The following is a 24,547-nucleotide window of genomic DNA, read 5'->3' on the forward strand; positions in this document are numbered from 1 at the left end:
CCCGTCCAGCAGCATCGGCGTCCCGTGGTGCCGGTCTGGGGACGAGGGGCGGCTTTGGGGACAGCCCCGGTCTTGGGGACAGTCCCGGCCCTGGGGACAGCCTTGGGGACAGCCCCGGCCTTGGGGACAGCCCCGACCTTGGGGACAGCCCCAGCCTTGGGGACAGTCCCGGCCCTGGGGACAGTCCCGGCCCTGGGGACAGTCCCGGTCCTGGGGACAGCCTTGGGGACAGTCCCAGCCTTGGGGACAGCCCCGGCCTTGGGGACAGTCCCGGCCCTGGGGACACCGCGGGGGCCGCTGCCCAGCGGTGGTGGTGGGGAAACATCCCTTTTTGGGGCGGGGCGGGGCAGTTTTAGGACTCGCAAGGGGCTCGTCCCCCGTCCCAGGGGACGCCCACGGGCGGTGCCAGCCCCGGGAGGGGACACCGTGTCCCGTCCCTGTGTCCCGTCCCTGTGTCACGTCCCTGTGTCACCGTCCCTGTGTCACCGCCCCGGGCACTGCCAGGGGCTGGGACAGCCCCCGAGGGTTGGGGGGCACGGGGGGCACTGGGGGTGGCCGGGATATGGGGTGGAGGGACACGGGGGGCAAGGGGGAGCTGGGGGGAACCCCGGCCCTGCCAGGATCCCAACCCCGGGGATGTCGGGGTCACCAGGGACCCCTTCCCGGGGTCTCCTCAGCCCTCAGGGTGGGGATTTTGGGGTGAAAATCCCCCGGTTTAGGCAATTCCTCAGCACTGCCCAGGGCTGAGGACAGTCCACGAGGGCTGGGGACACGGGGGGGCTGTGGGGAGGAAGCCCAGCCTGGCCAGGCATGGGGACACTGGGGATGTTGGGGTCTTATCCCCCTCCCCACACCCCTTCCCAGGGTCTCCTCAGCCCTCAGGGTGGGGATTTTGGGGTGAAAATCCCCCGGTTTAGGCAATTCCTCAGCACTGCCCAGGGGTGGGGACAGCCCCCGAGGGCTGGGGGGCACGGGGTGACTGGGGGTGCTGTGGGGGAACCCCAGTCTGGAAAGGGTCCCAACCCCGAGGATATTGGGGTCACCCAACCCCCCTCCCTCCCTCCCTGCGCCCCTTCCCAGGGTGGGGATTTTGGGGTGAAAATCCCCTGGTTTAGGCAATTCCTCAGCACTGCCCACGGGAGGGGACAGCCCCCGAGGGCTGGGGACAAGGGGGGGCTGTGGGGGAGCTGGGGGAGGAACCCCAGCCTGGCCAGACATGGGGACACTGGGGATGTTGGGGTCACACCCCCCTCCCCACACCCCTTCCCTGGGTGCCCTCAGGGCGGGGATTTTGGGGTGAAAATCCCCCGGTTTAGGCCCTTTCCCAAGGGGTGGGACGCTCGCACTGGGAACACGGGGGCAGAGGGGCCGTGCTGGGGGCACAGGGACCTCCCAGGACCCCCCCGAGCCCCCCGAGGCGCTGCCCCTTACCCATGACCCGGGCCTGGACGGTGACCCTGACGTGGCCGTGGCCGGGGGTGGCCAAGAGCAGCTCCTCCCTCAGCACCCCCTCCTTGTGCGCCGTGTACTCGCAGTGCACGCTCAGCCCTGGGGACACAGGGGGGGCTGAGCCCTGCCTACACCTTCCCCGCCCTGCCTGACCCTGCCCTGCCCTGCCTGCACCTTCCCTGCCCTGCCTGTGCCCTTCCCATCCTCCCCACCCTCCCCGTGCCCTCTATACCCTGCCTGCACCCTTCCCACCCTGCCTGTACCTGCCCTACCCTGCACCCTTTCTATCCTCCCAGGATGTCCCCTGTACCCTTCCCACCCTTCCCAAGCCCATCCCACCCTTCCCAAGCCCTTCCTATGCCCATCCCACCCTTCCCAAGCCCTTACCACCCTTCCCAAGCCCTTCCCACCTTTCCCATGCCCATCCCGCCCATCGTACCCTTCCCACCCTTCCTATGCCCATCCCACCCATCCCAAGCCCTCCCCACCCTTCCCATGCCCATCCCACCCCTGCTGTGCCCATCCTGCCCTTCCCGTGCCCATTCCACCCATCCCACGCCCATCCCACCCTTCCCAAGCCCTTCCCATCCCTCCCGTGCCCTTCCCATCCCTCCTGTGCCCATCCCACCTTTCCCAAGCCCTCCCCACCCTTCCCATGCCCATCCCACCCTTCTTAAGCCCTGGACTGTGGGAAGAGCCACTGATCCCACTGCCAGGAGGGGACACTCAGGGACAGGGATGTGGGAAAGGAGGGACACCCAGGGACAGGGATGTGGGAGAGAGGGACACCCAGGGAGACAAGGATGTGGGAAAGGAGGGACACTAAGGGACAGGGATGTGGGAAAGAGGGGACACCCAGGGACAGGGATATGGGAAAGAGGGGACACCTTGTCCCTGTTCCCCCTGTCCCAAGTCCTGTCCCTGTCCCTGCCCTCCTGGAGCAAACCCTGTCCCTGTCCTTGCTTCCTTGTCCTAAACCCTGTCCTTATCCCCTCTGTCCCAAACCCCATTCCTGTCCCTTGTCCCTCTTGTCCCTGTCCCAAACCCCATCTCTGTCCCTGTCCCAAACCCCATCCCTGTCCCCCCAGTCCTTGGGCTCTGACCCAAACCCGCCTGGAGCAGCCCCACTTTGGGCCAAAAGAGGGTTTTACCCCCCAATTCCGGGTGATAAATCCCAGGGACACCCCATTCCCGTTCCCCCAGGCCCCCAGTGGGGGCACAACCACCCTGGGCACTGCCAGCACCCCGTGCCACCCCCAGGCTGGGGACACCCCCGGCCCTGTGAGCCAGGAAAGGACGAGGCCCGGGATTTGGAGACACCCCCGGGAAGGGAACATCCCAACAATCCAATCCACCCCCGTGGAACGTGGAGGGAGGAATTTGGGGGGGCTCTGGACCCCCCGACCCTGACTGTGCCCACCTCGGGACGAGCCCAGGGGCTGCTGTGGGGACAGGAGGGGACACAGGGGGATGGACAAGGGGGGGCCACGTTACCTTCTGGCAGGGAGGTGACACTGAGGACCCGCAGGTTGGGGTTGGGGACAGGGAGGGCACACACGTCCCCCCCTCCCCTCTGCTGCAGGGGCAGCAGGAAGGTGATCTCATACTTGTGCAGGATCTTCAGGAATCCCACCTAGAATGGGGGCAGGAACACGGGGGGGTCACCCCACGGCACCAGGGGTGGCCCCACACTGGCACTGTCCTGGATTGTCCCCAAGAAAGGGGGGGGGGGGGCAGCACCTGGGGGGTCATTGTGCCCTAAATATCCCCCTGATTAATCCTGGGGTGTGGAATTCGTGTCCTAAATAGTTGGGAAAACGTAACAAACACGATCATTTGGGACAAAAAAAAGTGGCAAAAACACCCAGTTTTGGGGCAAAACTCCGGGAACAACAACCCGAGGGTGTCAAACTCTGGGAACAACAACCCCAGGGTGTCAAACTCTGGGAACAACAACCCGAGGGTGTCACGGGAGCAGATTTCCAGCACGAGCCTTTCCTGGTCTGGAAAAGCCAGGAGTGTGTCTTCCCATGGAATTTCTGCCCTGCCATGATGAAAAGCAGAGCACTCCAGAGGCCTCGGAAAGGGCCATTTTGGGAAGGGAGCAGCGAGTTCTGGGTGTGACACAAACCATTCCCGAGGGAGAGCTCGGAGCAGGGCCGGGATCCGGCACTGCCAGGGGGAGAATCCCCCAAAAACCCCTGTCCTGGGCTCAGCCCCTGCACCTGGAGAAGAGAAGGCTCCAGGGAGAGCTGAGAGCCCCTGGCAGGGCCTGAAGGGGCTCCAGGAGAGCTGGAGAGGGACTGGGGACAAGGGAGGGAGGGACAGGACACAGGGAATGGCTTCCCACTGGAAAAGGGGAGATTTGGGTGGGATGGTGGGGAGGCCCTGGGATGAATTTCCCAGAGAAGCTGTGGCTGCCCCTGGATCCCTGGAAGTGTCCAAGGCCAGGCTGGATGGGGCTTGGAGCCACCTGGGCTGGTGGAAGGTGTCCCTGGGTGGGCTTTAGGTCCTTTTCCACCCACACCACTCCATGACTCATCCATTTTAAACCATGGAAAACCATTGGGCACCAGCCCCAAGGAGCCTTTTCTCCGGAGGGCCGGGAGCACCTCAGACCTGCTGGCCCTGTCCTGGACCCCCATGGCCCCATCAGACACCCCATAACCCCATCAGGGACCCCATAATCCCATCAGGGACCCCCATGGCCCCATCAGGGACCCCCATGGCCCCATCAGGGACCCCATAATCCCATCAGGGACCCCATATCCCCATCAGGGACCCCCATGGTCCCATCAGGGACCCCATATCCCCATCAGGGATCCCATATCCCCATCAGGGACCCCCATGGTCCCATCAGGGACCCCATATCCCCATCAGACACCTCATATCCCCATCAGGGACCCCCATGGTCCCATCAGGGACTCCATATCCCCATCAGGACCGCATAACCCCACCAGGACCCCATATCCCCATCAGGGACCCCCATGGCCCCATCAGGGACCCCATAACCCCACCAGGGACCCCATAACCCCATCAGGACCCCATAACCCCACCAGGACCCCATATCCCCATCAGGGACCCCCATGGCCCCATCAGGGACCCCCTGTCTCCATCAGGGACCCCCATAACCCCATCAGGGACCCCCATGGCCCCATCAGGAACCTCCATAACCCCATCAGGGACCCCATAACCCCACCAGGGACCCCCCCCATCCCCGAGCTGAGTGTGGGGGCTCTGCCATCCCCCCTTGTGTCCCCATGTCCCTGAGCTGAGTGTGGGGGCTCTGACATCCCCCCCATCCCCCCCTGGGTGTGGGGGCTCTGCCATCCCCCCCTGTGTCCCCTCCCTGGGTGTGGGGGCTCTGCCATGTCCCCCCCCCCGGCTGTGGGGTGTCTGTGCCGGGGGTGTCCATCACGGGGTGTCCATCACGGGGTGTCCGTCACGGGGTGTCCGTCACGCACCACGCGGGGGGAACAGGAGCAGCCACCCCCTGTTCGGGAGCCCCCCCTGCACGGGAGCCACCCCTGCACGGCGCTGACTCAGCCCCGGCAACCGCGGGCGGAGCACGAGGTGCCACCGCGGGGGGCTCCTGCCACCGCTGTCCCCTCCCTGTCACCGTCCCCATCATGGGGGGCTCGCTGTCCCCTCCCTGTCCCCTCCCTGCCACCGTCCCCACCGCGGGGGGATCGCTGTCCCCTCCCTGTCCCCTTCCTGTCACTGTCCCCATCACGGGGGGCTGGCTGTCCCCTCCCTGTGTCCATCCCCACCGCGGGGGACTCGCTGTCCCCTCCCTGTCACCGTCCCCATCACGGGGGACTCGCTGTCCCCTCCCTGCCACCGTCCCCATCACGGGGGACTCGCTGTCCCCTCCCTGTCCCCTCCCTGTCACCGTCCCCATCACGGGGGGCTCGCTGTCCCCTGTCCCCTCCCTGCCACCGTCCCCATCACGGGGGGCTCGCTGTCCCCTGTCCCCTCCCTGCCACCGTCCCCATCACGGGGGGCTCCTGCCACCGCTGTCCCCTCCCTGCCACCGTCCCCACCGCGGAGGGCTCGCTGTCCCCTGTCCCCTCCCTTTCACCGCCCCCGGACGAGCCAGGACAATCCTGGAGGGAGTGACGGTGAGACCCGGCTCATCCCCCCCGAACTGGGCAGAGGGGACAGTGCCACGCGTCCCCAACGTCACCCAGCGGGTCCCCAGAGCCCCCCCCCCCGCCAACGCGGCTCCCAAACCTGCTCCCGGTGATGGAGCTGGGGGAAAACGGGACGATCCAGAGCCCAGCCCAGCCCCCAGCGGCGCCCTCGGGAGCGTCACGGCCACCCCTGGGGGAGCACACGGGGGTTGGGGGGCTCCTGGGACCCCCCGGGGTGTGACGGGGGGCTCGGGGGGTGTGAACGCCCCCAGGGCTGGGGACCGCGAGGGCACGGAGCGATGGGAACGTGCCCCGGAGCCCCCCAGGATGGTCCCAGCCCCTCTGGATGAGCCCGGGGTGAGCCAGCCCCCCCCCGTGCCCACCCCCGTGCCCCCCCCCGTGCCCACCTTGACCAGGAAGCCGCCGTCCTTCTCCTGGGTCACCATCACGGCCGAGTCGTGGAGCTGCTCCTGGAAGTGCACGTGGGCCCCCTCGGGGGGGGGGGCTGGGGGCGAAGCGCACGGAGCCCCCCTTGCCTTTGCTGCCTGCGGGTCACAGAGCCCCTGGTCACGGCCCCCTCCCTGTCCCCGGGGGCTGGGACCCCCCCCAAGGGGCTGGGATCCCCCACCGGGGGCTGGGGGGGGACAGGGACAGAGGCTGGAGTGTCCTTGGACATGGAGGGGCTTCCCCTTCCCCCCACTCCCTGTGCCAGGGGCTGGGGACACGGGGACACAGCGACACGGGGAGCAGGGACCTGCCACCACCCGATGCCCAGAGGGTCCCCAAGGGTCCCCAAGTGTCCCCTGGGCTCGGCAGCATCTGCTCTCTGCTGTGACTTCCTTAGGACAAGCGGTGACACAGGCTGGGGACACGGGGACATGGGGACACAGGGACACAGTGAGCTCCTCTCTGAGCAGGGACCTGCCACCAGCTGATGCTCAGAGGGTCCCCAAGGGTCCCCTGGGCTCGGCAGAACCCGCTCTCCCCCCAGCCAGGCCCTCCCGGGGAAGGGGACACGGCTGGGACAAGGCCAGGGGGCAGGACAGCCTCCCACGCATCCCAGGGCCAGGATTCTGGGGAGCAGCCCCCAAGCCCCCGGGAGGTGACACAGGACCCCCGGGCCCTGGGAGGTGACACAGGACCCCCGGGCACAACCCCCGCGGGGATTTGCACGTGCTCGGTTCCATCAGGCTCTGTGGGAGCTTCCCAGGAAAAGCAGCCTCTCTTCCTCCTCCTCCTCCTCCTCCTTCTCCTCCCCCCCGAGCCCCCGGCCCCGCTGCCTCCATCTGGCAGCGCCGGCAGCAGATTGTCGCCTCCTTGCCTGAAGAAAAGGCTCTTTGTGCTGGAAGCGCCGGGAATCCCGGGATTTAATGACCCGGCATTGTTCAGCCGGAACAGCGCGGCCGAAATCCCCTCCAACACGCAGGGACAGCGAGGGACACGAGGGACACGGCGACCGAGGGACGTGGTCACACACGGGGACGCGCGGGGGACCCCCTGTGACAGGGCACGGCCACCCCCCGCCCCACTGACCCCTCCCGGGCGCCACCATCCCAAGGATCTCCATGGATCCCACATCCCCATCCCACGGCGGGGATGGGAGAGCTCCCGGAGTCCCGGTGCCAAGCCCTGGCTCGCGGCGGGGATAATCCCAAAGGAGGCTTTGTCACACGGGAGGACGGGTGACACCTGGGGACAGCACCCGGGGGGCCACAGGGGCATGGCCACCCCATTCCGGGCTGGCACAGCCAGGGAGCCCCCGGGCACAGGGAGGCTGCAGGAGGATGGAGCTGGCACCGTGGGCATCCCGGTGTGCCATCCCAGTGACCTCGGGTGGCTGCCCCTGCCACGGCCCTGTGCCCGCTACGGAGGGGACAGTGGGGACCTGGCAGGTGGGGACAGCCCTGGAAGAGCCTGGGGGGGTGACAGTGGCACTGGAGGGGTCCCAGGCCGGGGGTGCCGGGCAGGAAATCCCCTGGATGTGGCATTTCCCTCCCGTGCCCACGGCAGGAGGGTCCCTGGGACCTGTCGGACCCTCGGACTCACCGTGTCCCCTGAAATGAGGACACCCAGGTGTCCCCAGGGGCTCAGGGACCCCCCCAGAACCCCCCAGCCCCTCTCCTGTTGCTCCTGCAGCTCCTGTTGCTCTCTGGGAAGCTGGAGGAGGCTGCGGAGGGAGTGAAGCCCTCGGGATGGAGCCGCCCCAGCCCTGCTCCCCCTGGGATGCTGGGAGCAGAGGAGCCAAATCCCACCTGGGAATGGCACAAAGAGCCCCCTTGGGCTTTGTCTCACCAAGGGCCTTTGGGGGGCCCCTCCAGACCCCCCAGTCTGGCACTGCCAGAGCCTTTTGGGAGGCACTGGGATCCAGGAGCACCCCGGGAGCGGGGGGTGCCAGGGCTGTGCCTGTCACTGGAGCAGGGAGCAGGGACCCCCTGGACAGCAGGAATGTCCCCCTGGTCCCCCGTGGCCACTGACCTGCTCATCCCCTCCGTGGGCTGTTCCAGGGACACCTGAATCCCTGGATACAGGCAGAGGGACCCCCTGGCCCTGTCCGTGCCAGGGGACCCCAAAAGCTCCAGGCAGCCCCTCACATCCCTGCACATGGACAATGGACCCCCCTGGCAGGGCCAAAGGACCTCCCAGCAGGATTATGGGCAGAGGAGACCCCGAAAGTTCCAGGCAGCCCCTGAATCCCTGGATAGGGACAGAGGGACCCCCCAGCAGGGCAGAGGGGACCCCAAAAGCTCCAGGCAGCTCTTGAACTCCTGGATATGGAAGAGGGACCCCCCAGCAGGATTATGGGGCAGGGGGAAACTCCGGGAAGGCCACGGGCAGGGGGGAGCCCAGGGAAGGGACAGCAAAGCACGAGCCTGGCCCTGGATCCGGGCAGGGATCCCGGGAGGGGACACAGGACCCGGACTCACCCCTGCCGGCCGTCGCCATGTGTGTCCCCTCGTGTCCCCTCTGCTGTCCGTGTGTCCAACTTCAACTGCTGGAGCAGGGGCGCATCGTCCGGGAACGGAGCTGGGAGCGGGCAGGGAATGAGCAGGGAAAGGGCAGGGAATGGGCAGGGAATGGGCAGGGAATGAGCAGGGAATGAGGAGGGAAAGGGCAGCGAATGGGCAGGGAATGGGTAGGGAATGAGCAGGGAAAGGGCAGCGAATGGGCAGGGAACTCCCTCCGTGGCTCTGGGAAAGGGGGGATTCCCCCCATGCCCTCTCACTCCGCGTGTCCCCCTCTGTCCCTTCGTTCCTCCCCATCCCTTCTCACCTCCCGCTGTCCCGTCTCACCACCCCCGTTCCCCCCCATCCCATCTCACACCCCGTGTCCGCCCCGTACCCCCTCTTGTCCCCCATCCTGTCTCACCCCCCGGCGTCCCCTCTCACCCCCCGTATCCCCCCGGTCCCCCCATCCCCTCTCACCGCCCGTATCCCCCCGTGTCCCCCCGTTCCCCCCATCCCCTCTCACCGCCCGTATCCCCCCGTATCCCCCCCTATCCCCCCGTGTCCCCCCATCCCCTCTCACCCCCCGTATCCCCCCGTGTTCCCCCGTGTCCCCCCATCCCCTCTCACCCCCCGGTGTCCCCTCTCACCCCCCGTATCCCCCCCTATCCCCCCGGTCCCCCCATCCCCTCTCACCCCCGTTCCGTCCCCTCCGCGGCCGCTCCGCTCCCGGTCCCCGCTTCCCGCTGCCGGGCTCCGCCCCCTCGCTCCCATTGGCCAGTGCTCCCCCAGCGCCTTTCCCATTGGTCGGCGGCCCCGCCGGTCACGCCCCCGGGCCCCGCCCCCCAACGGCCTTCCCCGAGCGTTGCGGGGGGCGGGACCGTTGCTGGGGGCGGGGCCGGGGCCGCGGCAGCCAATGGGAGGCGGGCGTGCGCGGCGAGGGCGCCCCCTGCGGGTGGAGGGGGAACTGCGAGGGGGGGGCGGGACCCCCGTGTGCGGGGCCGTCGCCATGGAAACGGGGCGATGGCCCGGGGGCTGGGGGCTCCGACCCCGATCGCGACAGCGCCGCGACACCGCGGGGAGGGCCCTTCCACCCCATCCCATCCCATCCCATCCCATCCCATCCCATCCCATCCCATCCCATCCCATCCCATCCCATCCCACTCCACCCCATCTCATCCCATCCCACCCCATCTCACCCCATCCCATCCCATCCCATCCCATCCCACCCCATCTCACCCCATCCCATCCCATCCCGTCCCATCCCATCCCGTCCCATCCCATCCAATCCCACCCCGTCCCATCCCATCCCGTCCCGTCCCATCCCATCCCATCCCATCCCATTCCCATTCCCATCCCATTCCCATCCCATTCCCATCCCACCCCATCCCATCCCACCCCATCCCATCCCAATCCATCTCAGTCCATTCCACCCCATCCCAATCCATCTCTGTCCATTCCACCCCATTCCATCCCAATCCATCTCAGTCCATTTCATCCCATCCCATCAAATCCCATCCCTTCCTCTTCCACCCCATCCCCATCCCATCCCATCCCATCTCCTGCCCTCCCCTCCCATCCCATCCTATCCCCACTCCATCTTAATTCTGATTCCATCCCATCTTGTCCCATCCCATCCCCATCCCTTGTCATCCCACCCCACTCCATCCCATCCCATCCCATCCCATCCCATCCCATCCCATCCCATCCCATCCCATCCCATCCCATCCCCACCCCAACCCATCCCATCCCATCCCATCCCATCCCATCCCATCCCATCCCATCCCATCCCATCCCATCCCATCCCATCCCACCCCTTCCTGTCCCACTCCATTCCCTGCCATTCCATCCCCCCTCCATCCCATCCCATTTAATCTCAATTCCGTCCCACCTCATCCCATCTGATCCTACCCCATCCCATCCCACCCCACCCCTGGATACAGCTGAGCCCGGGAACAACCAGTCCCATCCCTCCCATCCCGAGGGATCTCCCAGGGCCTGGCTGACTCCGTGCTGACCTCCGTGTCCCTTCCTGCTGGGTCAGGGGACACGGGATGGACGGGGGGACATGAAGGACAGGGGGACATGAGGGACAGGGGGACATGTCACTCCCAGGGGGCTGAGCTGACCCCTCAGCCCGGCAGCTCCAGCTGCCAGAAAGCTTAAAAATCCAGGATCCACATTCCCAGGGATCCACGGACACCCTGGGGGAACGGGGCCAGGGGTCACAGTGAGGGACAGGGGAGAGGGGACACCCCATGGGGACAGCAGGGTCCCAGTGAGGGATGTCCCGTGTCCCCTGTCCCTCACTGAGACCCCTGGCCCAGCTCCCCCTGGATGTCCGTGGATTCCTGGGAATGTGGATCCCGGATACAGTGAGGGACAGGGGACACGTGAGGGACAGGGGACACGTGAGGGACAGGGGGTTCATGTCACCCCCAGGGGGCCGAGCTGACCCCCCAGCCCGGCAGCTCCAGCTGCCAGAAAGCTCAAAAATCCAGGATCCACATTCCCAGGGATCCGCAGAGCCCCAGCTGCGTCCTCACCTCTGGCACGGGGACACCACACACGGCAGGGGACACGCAGGGCCCGGCTTGTCCCCTGCCAGGACACCCCACACCCACATCGGCCAAAACCACCGGGTTTTCCCTAAAAAGTGCCCCTGGCACGGGGACGGTCCCCAGAGCCACCCCCAGGCACGTCCCCACAGCCAGGGATGTCACCTGGGGGGGACAAGAGGTGGAATGGGGACACCAGGGGGTCCCTCAGTGCCAGGCTGAGCTGTGGGGTCCCTGTCCCCCCAGCCCCGTGTGTTGGGGTCCCTGTCACCCCCCTCAGGGTCCCTGTCCCCCCAGCCCCATGTGTTGGGGTCCCTGTCCCCCCAGTCCCATGTGTTGGGGTCCCTGTCCCCCCAGCTCCGTGTGTTGGGGTCCCTGTCCCCCCAGCCCTGTGTCTTGTGGCCCCTGTCCCCCCAGCCCCATGTGTTGGGGTCCCTGTCCCCCCAGTCCCATGTGTTGGGGTCCCTGTCCCCCCAGCTCCGTGTGTTGGGGTCCCTGTCCCCCCAGCCCTGTGTCTTGTGGCCCCTGTCCCCCCAGCCCCATGTGTTGGGGTCCCTGTCCCCCCAGCCCCATGTGTTGGGGTCCCTGTCCCCCCCAGCCCCATGTGTTGGGGTCCCTGTCCCCCCCAGCTCCGTGTGTTGGGGTCCCTGTCCCCCTCAGCTCTGTGTGTTGGGGTCCCTGTCCCCCCAGTTCTGTGTGTTGGGGTCCCTGTCCCCCCCAGTCCCGTGTGTTGGGGTCCCTGTCCCCCCCAATTCCGTGTGTTGGGGTCCCTGTCCCCCCAGCTCTGTGTGTTGGGGTCCCTGTCCCCCCCAGCTCTGTGTGTTGGGGTCCCTGTCCCCCCAGCTCTGTGTGTTGGGGTCCCTGTTCCCCCTCCATGTGCCGGGTCGGATTTGCTCTGGGATTACAACAACAAACGGATTTGGGAAGGGATTAAATCCCAGCGTCCGCTGGGCTGAGCAGCCAATGGTGTCCCCAGGGGGTCCCCCCGCTGCTGGCCCTTGCCTGATGTCCCCAGGGGGTCCCCCCGCTGCTGGCCCTTGCCTGATGTCCCCACGTTGCTGTCCCCACATCAGTGTCCCCACACTGGTGTCCCCATGCTGTCCCCACGCTGCCATCCCCACACAGATGTCCCCCTCCCACGCTGATGTCCCCACAATGATGTCCCCACCCTGCTGTCCCCACGCTGATGCCCCCACAGTGTCCCCATGACGATGTCCCCACGCTGCTGTCCCCACCCTGATGCCCCCACAGTGTCCCCACGCTGATGTCCCCACGCTGTCACCCCCACGCTGATGTCCCCCCTCCCATCCTGATGTCCCCACACCTCTGCCCTTGCTCTGATGTCCCCACCCCGCTGTCCCCACACTGTCCCCACACTGCCATCCCCACCCTGCTGTCCCTCCTGTCACCCTGATGTCCCCACCCCGCTGTCCCCACAGTGTCCCCACACTGATGTCCCCACCCCGCTGTCCCCACAGTGTCCCCAGAGTGTCCCCCCGCTCCCGCTGGCGACAAACCCACCCCACAGCGCCTCCAGCTCAGCCCAGCGACCATCCAGGACTTTAATTCCCAGCGTGGGAGGCGAACGGAGCGGGAGCCCGTGGCGGGAACTGGGAGGCACTGGGAGGCCCTGGAGGGCACTGGGAGGCACTGGGAGGCACTGGGAGGCACTGGGAGGTACTGGGAGGTCGTTGCGTGGTGGGAGGTGTCCCGAGGGTCCCTCAGCGCTGCTGTCCCCGTCCCTGTCCCCGTCCCTGTCCTTGCTGCAGCCGCCGGCTCAGGTCGTCGATCCGCAGGTTCTTGAGGAGCAGGAGCTGCTCCAGCCGCTCCACCTTTGCCTGTAGGATCTGGGGGAACCCCCCGAGGGGTTTGGGGGGTGTGGGGGAATCACCTCCACCCGCCCCAGACCCATCCCGGGGGGTCTGTCTGGGACAGGGGACTGGGAACGCTGGGACAGGGAATGTGGGAGCAGGGAATGTGGGGACAGGGAATGTGGGAACAGGGATCATGGGGACAGGGAATGCGAAGACAGGGAATGCGGGGACAGGGATCGTGGGGACAGGGAATGTGGGGACAGGAACGTGGGGACAGGGAATGTGGGGACAGGGAACGCTGGGACAGGGAATGTGGGGACAGGGAATGTGGGGACAGGGAATGTGGGGACAGGGAACGCTGGGACAGGGAATGTGGGGACAGGAATGTGGGGACAGGGAATGTGGGGACAGGGAATGTGGGGACAGGGAATGTGGGGACAGGGATCATGGGGACAGGGAATGCGGGGACAGGGAATGTGAGGACAGGAATGTGGGGACAGGGAATGCAGGGACAGGGAATGTGGGGACAGGGATCATGGGGACAGGGAATGCGGGGACAGGGAATGTGGGGACAGGGATCATGGGGACAGGGAATGCGGGGACAGGGAATGCGAAGACAGGGAATGCGGGGACAGGGATCGTGGGGACAGGGAATGTGGGGACAGGAACGTGGGGACAGGGAATGTGGGGACAGGGAACGCTGGGACAGGGAATGTGGGGACAGGGAATGTGGGGACAGGGATCATGGGGACAGGGAATGTGGGGACAGGGAATGCGGGGACAGGGAATGTGGGGACAGGGATCATGGGGACAGGGAATGTGGGGACAGGGAATGTGGGGACAGGGATCATGGGGACAGGGAATGTGGGGACAGGAATGTGGGGACAGGGAATGCGGGGACAGGAATGTGGGGACAGGGAATGCGGGGACAGGAATGCGGGGACAGGGAATGCGGGGACAGGAATGTGGGGACAGGGAATGCGGGGACAGGAATGTGGGGACAGGGAATGCGGGGACAGGGAATGCGGGGACAGGGAATGCGGGGACAGGGAATGTGGGGACAGGGAATGTGGGGACAGGGATCATGGGGACAGGGAATGCGGGGACAGGGAATGCGGGGACAGGGAATGCGGGGACAGGGAATGTGGGGACAGGGAATGTGGGGACAGGGATCATGGGGACAGGGAATGCGGGGACAGGGAATGTGGGGACAGGGAATGCGGGGACAGGGAATGCGGGGACAGGGATCGTGGGGACAGGGAGGTTTCACCTTTACTGGGGGGACACCGAGGCAGGGGAGGAGCAGAGGCAGATTTGGGGTCCCAATCGCAGCCCCCACAACCCACACTGAAATAACTCCCCCCAGAACAGGAGTCCCAGCCCCTCCCAGGCCCCGGGAATAACTTCTCCCCACTCCAGACATCCCACAGAATTCCTGCTCCACCCCCCAACATTTTACATCTCGGATGTTTTCCAGCAGAAAAAACTCCCGATTTTAGGCATAATTTTAGGGGTGAAGCCGCCCCCAAACCCGCCCAGGGGGGATTCCTGGAGCGCCGGGCTGAGGCCGCGGGGAGGGGCTGTGGGTGCGCTGGGAACAGGGAACGGGGGCACGGCCGGGCGCCGGGGATGGAAAGGGAAAAGCTGCTCCCAGAGGGGAGCGATCCGCAGGGAGAGGCTTTCCGAGGGATTTCGCGGGATAAACGCCGGGCAAACGCCGTCTGGCGCGGCGGGAGGAGGGGGGTCACAGCGGGCCGGCCCTGCCCCCCCGTGTCCGTCCCGCCGGGATCGGCACCGCCCGGCTCGGCTCACCTGGCTCGACTCACCTGGATGGTCTCCCGTGCCAGGCTCAGCGCCTGCTCCCGCTCCACCAGCTGCAGGCGCATGGCAGCGTCCCCCGGCACCCCCCTGGGGGGATTTGTCACCCCCCTGGGGCGGGACAGGTGATGTGGGGGGACAAGCACCGACCCCTCCTGCGGCCCCGGAGCTGCACGGGCTGGAGGGGGGGATCCCCATGTCCTGCTCCCCCCTCCTCATGGCTCAGCACTCCCCTGACCCCCACGGGGACCCCCAGGGACACACGGGGACCCCCTGACCCCCACAGGGACTCTCTGACCCCCACGGGGACCCCCAGGGACACATGGAGACACCCAGACCCCCACAGGGACTCCCAGAGCCATATGGAGACCCCTTGACCCACACAGGGATCCCCTGACTCCCATGGGGACCCCCAGGGACACACGGGGACACCCAGAACCCCACAGGAACCCCCTGACCCCCACGGGGACCCCCAGGGACACATGGAGACACCCAGAACCCCACAGGAACCCCCTGACCCCCACGGGGACCCCCAGGGACACATGGAGACACCCAGAACCCCACAGGAACCCCCTGACCCCCACGGGGACCCCCAGGGACACATGGGGACCCCCTGACCCCCACAGGGACTCCCAGAGCTGTATGGAGACCCCTTGACCCACACAGGGATCCCCTGACTCCCATGGGGACCCCCAGGGACACATGGGGACCCCCTGACCCCCATGGGCATCTCTTGACCCCCACGGGGACCCCGAGCTGTATGGAGACCCTCTGACCCACACAGGAATCCCCTGACCACCACGGGGACCCCCAGGGACACACGGGGACCCCCTGACCCCCATGGGGACCCCCAAGTTGTATGGAGACCCTCTGACCCACACAGGGATCCCCTGACCCCCATGGGGACCCCTAGGGACACACGGGGACACCCAGACCCCCATGGGGACCCCCAAGGACACAATGGGGACCCCCGGACCCCCACAGGAACCCCCCAAGTGCCATGGGTACCCCCAGGGCTGCATGGAGACCCCCTGATCCACACAGGGACTCCCCTGACCCCCACGGGGACCCCCAGAACCACATGGGGACCCCTTGGCCCCCACAGTGGCCCCCAAATCCCCACGGGGACCCCCGAAGCCACATGGGTTCCCCAGAGCCCCACAGGGACCCTCTGACCCCCATGGGGCCGCTCAGAGCCCCACAGAGACTGCCCAAACCCCACAGGGACCCCCCAGACCCTCACGGGGACTCCCAGACCCCCCCAGGGACCCCCTGACCCACGGAGTGACCCCCGGAGCCCCAGGAGGGGCACATCCCCTGCCCAGCCCTTACCTGGCAGCCCCCTCCCAGGAGCAGCCCCCTCCCACGTCGCTCCTGCCCTTGGAATCACCTGGAAAACCCAGCAGGGACTTTGTCACCCACCCAAACACCTCCGTCCCCTCCCCTGCCCCCGCAGGGCTCCCGGGGGTACTTTTGGGGTGTCCCAGGGCTGGTTGTGTCCCCTCCTGGGGACCACGAACGTCACGGCGAGGGGAATTTGGGACCCCCTTTCCCGCAGCCCTACCTGTGTCCAGGTATCCGCCCTCCTCTGGCACCGCCTGAGCTCCCGGGGGCTGCAGGGAGACGGGAAAACTGGGAGAGGCGGGAAAACACCTGGCACAGCTGCCCAGGAGCTGGGGGGGCCTGGGGACACCCACCCCTGCCATGGGCAGGGACACCTCCCACTGTCCCGGGCTGCTCCAACCCGGCCTTGGACACTCCCAGGGATCCAGGGGCAGCTACAGCTTCTCTGGGAAATTCATTCCAGAGCTTCACCACCCTCCCAGCCAGGAATTCCTTCCCAATATCCCATCGAAATCTCCATTTCTCCAGTCTGAAGCCATTCCCTGTGTCCTGTCCCTCCCTCCCTTGTCCCCAGTCCCTCTCCAGCTCTCCTGGAGCCCCTTCAGGCCCTGCCAGGGGCTCTCAGCTCTCCCTGGAGCCTTCTCTTCTCCAGGGGAACCCCCCCAGCTCTCCCAGCCTGGCTCCAGAGCAGAGGGGCTCCACAATCCTGGAATGCTTTGGGTTGAAAGGGATTCTACATCCCACTGACTCCAAGCCCCTGCCCTGGGCAGGGACACCCCCCACTATCCCGGGTTGCTCCGAGCCCCGTCCAGCCTGGCCTGGGACACTCCTGGGGACCTCAGGATGTGGCCCAGGACCCCCTGGTGTCCCCCTGGTGTCCCCCTGCTGTCCCCCCTGGTGTCCCCCTGATGTCCCCCTTGATGTCCCCCTGATGTCCCCCTGGTGTCCCCCTGGTGTCCCCCCGGTGTCCCCCTGTTGTCCCCCCTGGTGTCCCCCTGATGTCCCCCTGGTGTCCCCCTGGTGTCCCCCCTGCTGTCCCCCTGGTGTCCCCCCCGTTGTCCCCCTGGTGTCCCCCCTGGCAGTGCCCCCCTGGCACTGTCCCCCTGGCAGTGCCCCCCTGGTGTCCCCCCCTGGCAGTGCCCCCCGGCATTGCCCCCCCGGCAGTGCCCCCCTGGCAGTGCCCCCCTGGCATTGCCCCCCCGGCAGTGCCCCCCCGGCAGTGCCCCGTGGCAGTGCCCACCTGGCCGGCCGGTGCCGCTCCGTGGCTCCGTGCCCGGCGCTCCTGGATCCTGTCCCGCAGCAGCAGCAGCAGCTGCTCCGCCCTCCCGGGCCGGCTCTGCACCAGCTCCCGGATCAGCTCCTCCGGGAGCCGCAAATTCAGCTTACTCAGCACCTTCCTGGGGGGGTTTGACACGGTACAGAATATATAGAATATAGATTATTTTATATATATTATATATGTAAAGTATATGATACAGATAAAATACATATTATATAGCAATATAAAATATCTAAAATATAATATGTAATATGTAGTACATGTATTACATATTAATATAATATGTAATATACGTATTAATATATAATATATAATATTATATATCATATATATTATATATATAATATATATTATATATATTATATATATAATATATATAATATATATAATATATAATATATGTATTAATATATAATATATAATATATGTATTAATATATAATATATAATATTTGTATTAATATATAATATATAATATTTGTATTAATATATAATATATGTATAAATATATAATATATGTATTAATATATAATATATAATATTTGTATTAATATATAACATATAATATTTGTATTAATATATAATATATGTATAAATATATAATATATGTATTAATATACAATACATGTATTAATATTAATATATTATATTGTGTATTAACATCTCTAATACACTCTTTTATATTAATATCTTATATTATATATGATGTTGTGTTAATCTATGATACAGTGTTGTATAATATACAACATACTGCATTATAATGCTGACTGACTGATACAGATAAAATATATATTATAATCTATCAAAATTATAATGCAGCATAATACTATCATATATTACAATGACTGCTATATATTATAATATATCAATATTATAATATTGACTGACTGAGTGATACAGATAAAATATATATTATATCAATATTATAATGCAGTATAATACTATTATATATTATAATGACTGACTACTTTATATTATAATATATCAGTATTATAATGCAGTATGCTGTATATTATACAACACTGTATCATATATTAATACAATATAATATATAAGATATTAATACAAAAGAGATATAGTGTTTATAGATATTAATACATAGTGTGATGTATCAATATTAATACATATATCATATATTCTATTTTATATATTTTATATTACTATATAATATAAAATATTTACATTTATAAAATTTATATATATTTATGTTTATATATTTATTTATTTATATATTAGTTATTTACATTCATAAAATATTTACATTTATAAAATTTATATATTTATATATTTATATATATTTATGTATTTATTATGTTTATATGTTTTATATATTTATATATTATTCATTTACATTTATAAAATATTTACATTTATAAAATTTATATATTTATATATATTTCTATATTTATTATATTTATATGTTTATATATCTTTATATATTATTTATTTACATTTATAAAATATTTGCATTTATAAAATGTATATATTGATATATTTATACATTTATATATATTTATATATTTATTATATGTATATGTTTTTATATCTTTATATATTATTTATTTACATTTATAAAATATTTACATTTATAAGATGTATATATATATTTTTATATATTTATATATTTATTATATTTATATGTTATTTATTTACATTTATAAAATATTTGCATTTATAAGATGCAGATATTTATATATTTATATATATTTATATATTTATTATATGTATATGTTTTTACCTATTTATATATTATTTATTTACATTTATAAAATATTTACATTTATAAAATTTATATATTTATTTATGTATATTTATATATTTATTATATTTATATTTATATATTATATTTATATATTATATATATTATATTTATATATTATATATATAAATATTATATATTATATTTATCTTTATATAATTTATTTTACTTTTATAAAATATTTACATTTATAAATTCATATATTTAGATATTTATATATATATTTATATATTTATTATATTTATATGTTTTTATCTATTTATATATTATTTATTTACATTTATAAAATATTTGTATTTATAAAATGTATATATTTATATATTTATATATATTTATATATATTTATATATATTTATATATATTTATATATTTATTATATTTCTATGTCTATATACCTTTATATATTATTTATTTACCTTTATAAAACATTTATATTTATATTTTACATATTACATTATATTATACATATACTATATTTTGATATAGTGTGTATTAGATTATATAGAGTACTTATATTATTTGTAACGCGGATTTTAAGGCAGTTCCCCCGTGCCCAGAGCCCCCGGGGTGTGTCCCTGGGGGCCGGGCCCCGCGCTCCCCGGGCGGGGGGGACGCTCCGGGGTCCCCCGGGGTGGGTGGAACGGGGGGGCTCGGGGCCGGGGCCCGGGGGTGGCCCGGCCGTACCTGTTGAGGTGGCCCCAGTTGGCGAGTTTCTGGGCGGTGGAGCTGGCGGGCACGAAGCTGTGCAGCTCCACCATGGCGGGGAAGAAGAACTTCACCACCTCGGCCGCGAGCACTGCGGGGGCACACACGGCGCGCGGGGCTGGGGGGGCGGCACCGGGCCCCCCAAACCCCGCCCGGAGCCCCGGTAACCCCCGGGGCCCCCCCCGGCCCCTCCCGGCGGCCCCCCCGGCCCACCCCCGTCGCTGAAGTCGCGGGCGATGTTCCTGCGGGGCCGGGACAGCGGCACCGTGTCCAGCCAGCGGTACAGGGCCTGCAGCGCCGGGGCCGCGCCCGCGTCCGCCATCAACGGCCCGGCCGCGGCCTGCTGCCATGGCAACGGGGGCGGGGCCAAACCGGAGCGGCCTGCTGCCGTGGCAACGGGGGCGGGGCTAAAAATCCAGAGCGTCCTGCTGCCATAGTAACGGGGGCGGGGCCAAAACGGAGCGTCCTGCTGCCATGGTAACGGAGGCGGGGCCAAAACGGAGCGTCCTGCTGCCATGGCAACGGGGACAGGACTAAACCAGAGCGTCCTGCTGTCATAGCAACGGGGGTGTGGCCTAACCATAGTGTCCTGCTGCCATGGCAATAGGGGCGGGCCAAAACCGGAGCATCCTGCTGCCATGGCAACGGGGGCGGGGCTAAAAACCCCAGAGAGTCCTGCTGCCATGGCAACGGGGGTGTGGCCTAACCATAGCGTCCTGCTGCCATAGCAACAGGGGTGGAGCCAAACAAGAGTGTCCTGCTACCATGGCAATGGAGGCGTGGCCAAACAGGAGTGTCCTGCTGCCATGGCAACAAGGGTGGAGCCAAACCAGAGCATCAGGCTGCCATGGTAACAGGGACAGGACTAAACCAGAGCGTCCTGCTGCCATGGCGACGGGGGCGTGGCCTAACCACAGCATCCTGCTGCCATGGCAACATGGGTGGGGGCTGCCCAAAGCATCACCAGTACCATGGCAACCAGGAGGGCTCCATGGGAGCATCCTGCTTTTGGAGCAACAGAGATAGGGCCTGCCTGGACCATCCCGGTTGCCATGGCAACGGGGGCGTGTCATAATGGGAGGGCGCTCCCGCTACCATGGCAACAGGGGCGGGGCAATCCTGGGGTGTCCCCGCTGCCACGGCAACGGGTGGCCATGGGGGGGCGATGTGGAGGCCCCGGGGGGCAGGGGGGATGGGATTTGGGGGTCACAGGGGGGTCCGGAGCAAAGGGGGGCCCAGGAGCACAGTGGGGGGGTCCTGAGCCCTGGGGAAGCCCTGGGGGAGCACGTGAAAGGGGGGCTCTGTGGGTGCTGAGACCACAGAAGGGGGGTCTTTGGGCAAGGGGGGACTCGGGGTGGGGGGTTGGGGCAGGGCCACAATCAGTGGGGGACCCCGAGACACCCCAGCAAGGACTCTGAGCAAGGGGGGGGGTCTCTCTGGGAGGGTGGAGCACCCCAAGAGGGTCCTGTGGGGGACCTCGACATGGTGGAGGGGCTGGAGATCCCCCAGGGGTGGGATATGGACACTCCACAGGGGATACGGACACGATGGATGGAATAGGGACACTCCACGTGGGATATGGACACCAGGGATGGAATAGGGACACTCCACGTGGGATATGGACACCAGGGATGGAATAGGGACACCCCACGTGGGATATGGACACCAGGGATGGAATAGGGACACCCCACGTGGGATATGGACACCAGGGATGGAATAGGGACACTCCACGTGGGATATGGACACCAGGGATGGAATAGGGACACTCCACATGGGATATGGACACCAGGGATGGGACATGGACACCAAGGATGAGATATGGACAACAGGGATCGGATATGAACACAAGGGATAGGATATGGACACTAGGGATGGGACATGGACATCACAGATGGGATGTGGACACCCCATATGGGATATGGACACCAGGGATGGGACATGGACACTGAGGATTTGATATGGACACCAGAGATCGGATATGGACACAAGGGATGGGATATGGACATCACAGATGGGATATCAACACAATGGATGGAATATGGACACCCCACATGGGATATGGACATGAGGGATGGGATATGGACACTGAGGATGAGATATGGACACCAGAGATCAGCTATGGACACGGGGGATGGGATATGGACACTGAGGATGAGATATGGACACCCAATATGGGATATGGACACCAGGGATGGGACATGGACACTGAGGATGAGATATGGACACCCAATATGGGATATGGACACCAGGGATGGGATATGGACACTGAGGATTTGATATGGACACCAGGGCTGGAGTCTGATGGGGTCTGGATGCTGGGGATGGGATACGGACCCCAGGGATGTACCACAGACTCCAGCCATGAGGTTGTGCCTCAGTTTCCCCCCCGTCCCTCCCCTGGGCAGACCAGCTGTAAAAGGGGGGGTCGGGGTTTCCCCCCCTCTTTCTCAGCCTGAAAACACGTTTATTTTTGCCCAAACTGAGCCAAATTCCGCTGTTGGACCCCAACCCCTTCACAGAACCTCCCCCACAGCCACCGGAGCGGAGAAGTAAACCAGGAATTCGGGGGTGGTGACGCCCCTTTGCCCCCCTCTCCCCCCGTTTCCTCCCCACTGTGGGGATGTTTCAGGGTGGGGACGTTTCACTCCTGGAGCTGCAGCCTCACCCCAACCCTCTGTTGTGCCCAGCCACGGCCCCCCCCAGCCCAGCCACGTTCCCCCCCTATTTCCCTCATCCCAGCCATGTCTCCCTCCCTGGCCCTGCTGCCCCTGCACCCCTTAATGTCCCCCCCAAGAGACATAACCCCTCCATGTGTCCCCCCTAAGCCATGTCCCCATCCAGCCTTGTCCCCCCCCAGCCATGTCCCCCCACAAGCCATGTCCCCCCAAGCCTTGTCCCCCTATGTCCCCCCTCCATGTCCCCCTAGAGCCACGTAACCCCCCTCAGCCATACCCAGCCCCCGTAAGACCCTGTCCCCCCAGCCCCAGCCTTGTTGTCCCCCCCCAAGCCATGTCCCCCTGGCCGTGTCCCCCCGTCCCCTCCATGCCGCCCCTGCGCCCCCCGTGCCCCCCAAATTTACCCCCCAACCCTTCGCCCCGCTCCCAACCCGTGACCCCGCCCCCTCCGACACACCATCACCTCCCATTGGCTACCAGGCCCGCCCATCAGATAGCCCCGCCCCCGAGCAGTCCGACCCCGCCCCGGGCACTCTCCTTCCCCGCCCATTGGCTGGTCCCGCCCTTAGCCACGCCCTCTAACCACGCCCCCTCGCTCCCATTGGCCGCCGCCGCCGTTAGTTTTTTCGAATATAAATAAGCCCGCGGGGCTTGGCGCCCCCTGGCGGCGGGAAGCGGGGGGGGGTGGGGGGGGGGCGATATCGCCGCGATCCCGGAGCGGGGACAGCGCGGCTGTCGCGACATAGCGCGACACAGAGCGGCACAGGGCGGCACAGAGCTGCTCCTTCCATGGCGGGCAGGGCCGGCCGCGGGCGTTCCGCGCTGCCCGGGGTGTCCCCGGGGGTGTCCCCGGGGGTGTCCCCGGTCACCACGCTGGCGCTGGACATGGACAACCTGGCGGGGCTGGGCAGGTCAGCGGGGCTGGGGAGGCTTCGGGGGGCTCGGGGGTTGCAGAGGGGCGGAGGGGGGGGGCTGTGGGTCCGGGATGCGGGACACGGGGACACGGGCTGCCCCCCCGAACGGCGCGGGTGGCTGTTGGATGGGTTTGGGGACCCCCCGTCTCCTCCAGGGGAGGAGGCGAGGGGCACCCCGAGACTCTGACCCTCACCCCCCGACCGTCCGCAGCCACTGGGACACCCCGAAGCGGCGGGTGCCCCCTCCGGGACTGCGGTCCCCCGTGCTCCCCCCGCGACCGGGGGCCTCGGACCCCTCCCGGGGCTCCCCCCGGGGTCTCCCCCGGGATTCCGTCTCCTCCGAGTCCTCGGATGCGGGTGAGTGACGGGTGCTGCCCCCCCCAGCATCCCCCCGGGAGCTGGGGGGGTCAGGAGGTCCCTACATGTGGGGAGGGGGGTTGAGGTGGGGGGGCTCTTTGGGGTGCCCACGGGAGCTGGGACCCCCCCGAGTCACTCCGCCGGGGGGGCTCATGGGTAGCGGGGTGACCTGGACGGGCCAGCCCAGCCCGAACTGGTGGTCCCAGTGCTGGACTGGTGTGTCCCCCCCGCCCCGTGTCCCCGCAGCTTTGGGGCCGGACTCGCCCCCCCCGCAGGACCCCGCGGCGCTGGATGATGTGTGAGTGTGTGTCCCCCCCCCGGGAGGTCCCCATTGCCCTGTCCCGGCCTTGCTGGGGGGCCGTGACCCCCCGAATCTCCTCCCGGGGGGTCAGAAAGCCCCCGCGGGCGGGAGTTGTGACCCCGGTGGCTTCGCGGGCTCCCGACAGATGTGGCAGAGGGCGACAGATGGGGACGCCGGCGGGGCCGGGGGGGCTCGGCGTGGGGGGCCCATCTGGCCCCCCCTCAGCGGCTCCAACGTTCCCGGTGTTCCCGGCATTTCCATACAGCTGGAGCCGCCCGCGGGGCTTTGTCCGGGCACGGAGGGAGGGGCACCGGGACCACCCTGGGGCTGCCCCCTCCTCCCAGCCCGGCACTGGGGTCCCTTGGCCCGGGACTGAGGTGCCCATGGTCGGGATTGGGGTCCCCCCTGCCGATATTGGGGTCCCCTGGCTCAGGACTGGGGTCCCCAGACTGCGATTGGGGTTCATTGGCCCAGGATTTGGGTCCCCATGATCAGAATTG

The 24,547-nt window shown here is 62.0% G+C and overlaps 3 protein-coding genes and 1 long non-coding RNA gene across 4 annotated transcripts in view; 2 read left to right on the top strand and 2 right to left on the bottom strand.

The window, feature by feature from the left end:
- C4H20orf27 (chromosome 4 C20orf27 homolog) lies at positions 1-9,333 on the bottom strand (the record flags this gene model as incomplete). The annotated part of the gene is given in 7 exon segments (XM_032685448.1): positions 1-35; positions 1,432-1,548; positions 2,944-3,082; positions 5,990-6,089; positions 6,091-6,127; positions 8,507-8,606; positions 9,221-9,333. Coding segments are annotated over 6 exon segments (447 nt in total), but the record flags the coding sequence as incomplete, so codon positions are not given.
- Positions 9,334-12,616: 3,283 nt separating this feature from the next.
- SPEF1 (sperm flagellar 1) lies at positions 12,617-20,168 on the bottom strand. The gene is made up of 7 exons (XM_032685212.1): positions 20,014-20,168; positions 19,780-19,891; positions 17,299-17,455; positions 16,279-16,327; positions 16,047-16,104; positions 14,723-14,825; positions 12,617-12,929 (listed from the first exon to the last, which is right to left on the bottom strand). The coding sequence occupies exons 1-7, from the start codon at positions 20,120-20,122 to the stop codon at positions 12,804-12,806; spliced, it is 714 nt and encodes a 237-aa protein (XP_032541103.1). The 5' UTR covers positions 20,123-20,168; the 3' UTR covers positions 12,617-12,803.
- A 3,100-nt stretch (positions 20,169-23,268) lies between these two features.
- On the top strand, positions 23,269-24,044 carry LOC116785546. Its single transcript, XR_004356584.1, has 3 exons — positions 23,269-23,386; positions 23,601-23,746; positions 23,993-24,044. It is a non-coding gene; the product is annotated as an uncharacterized LOC116785546 (long non-coding RNA).
- Positions 24,045-24,192: 148 nt separating this feature from the next.
- LOC116785620 (transcription factor COE4-like) overlaps positions 24,193-24,547 on the top strand; it is a 9,329-nt gene continuing 8,974 nt past the window's right edge. Inside the window, 1 exon segment of the mRNA XM_032685449.1 lies at positions 24,193-24,334. Within this exon segment, the coding sequence (XP_032541340.1) occupies positions 24,193-24,334 (142 nt within the window).

The sequence above is a fragment of the Chiroxiphia lanceolata genome, chromosome 4, assembly GCF_009829145.1.
Source record: "Chiroxiphia lanceolata isolate bChiLan1 chromosome 4, bChiLan1.pri, whole genome shotgun sequence".
NCBI classification, from domain to species: domain Eukaryota; kingdom Metazoa; phylum Chordata; class Aves; order Passeriformes; family Pipridae; genus Chiroxiphia; species Chiroxiphia lanceolata.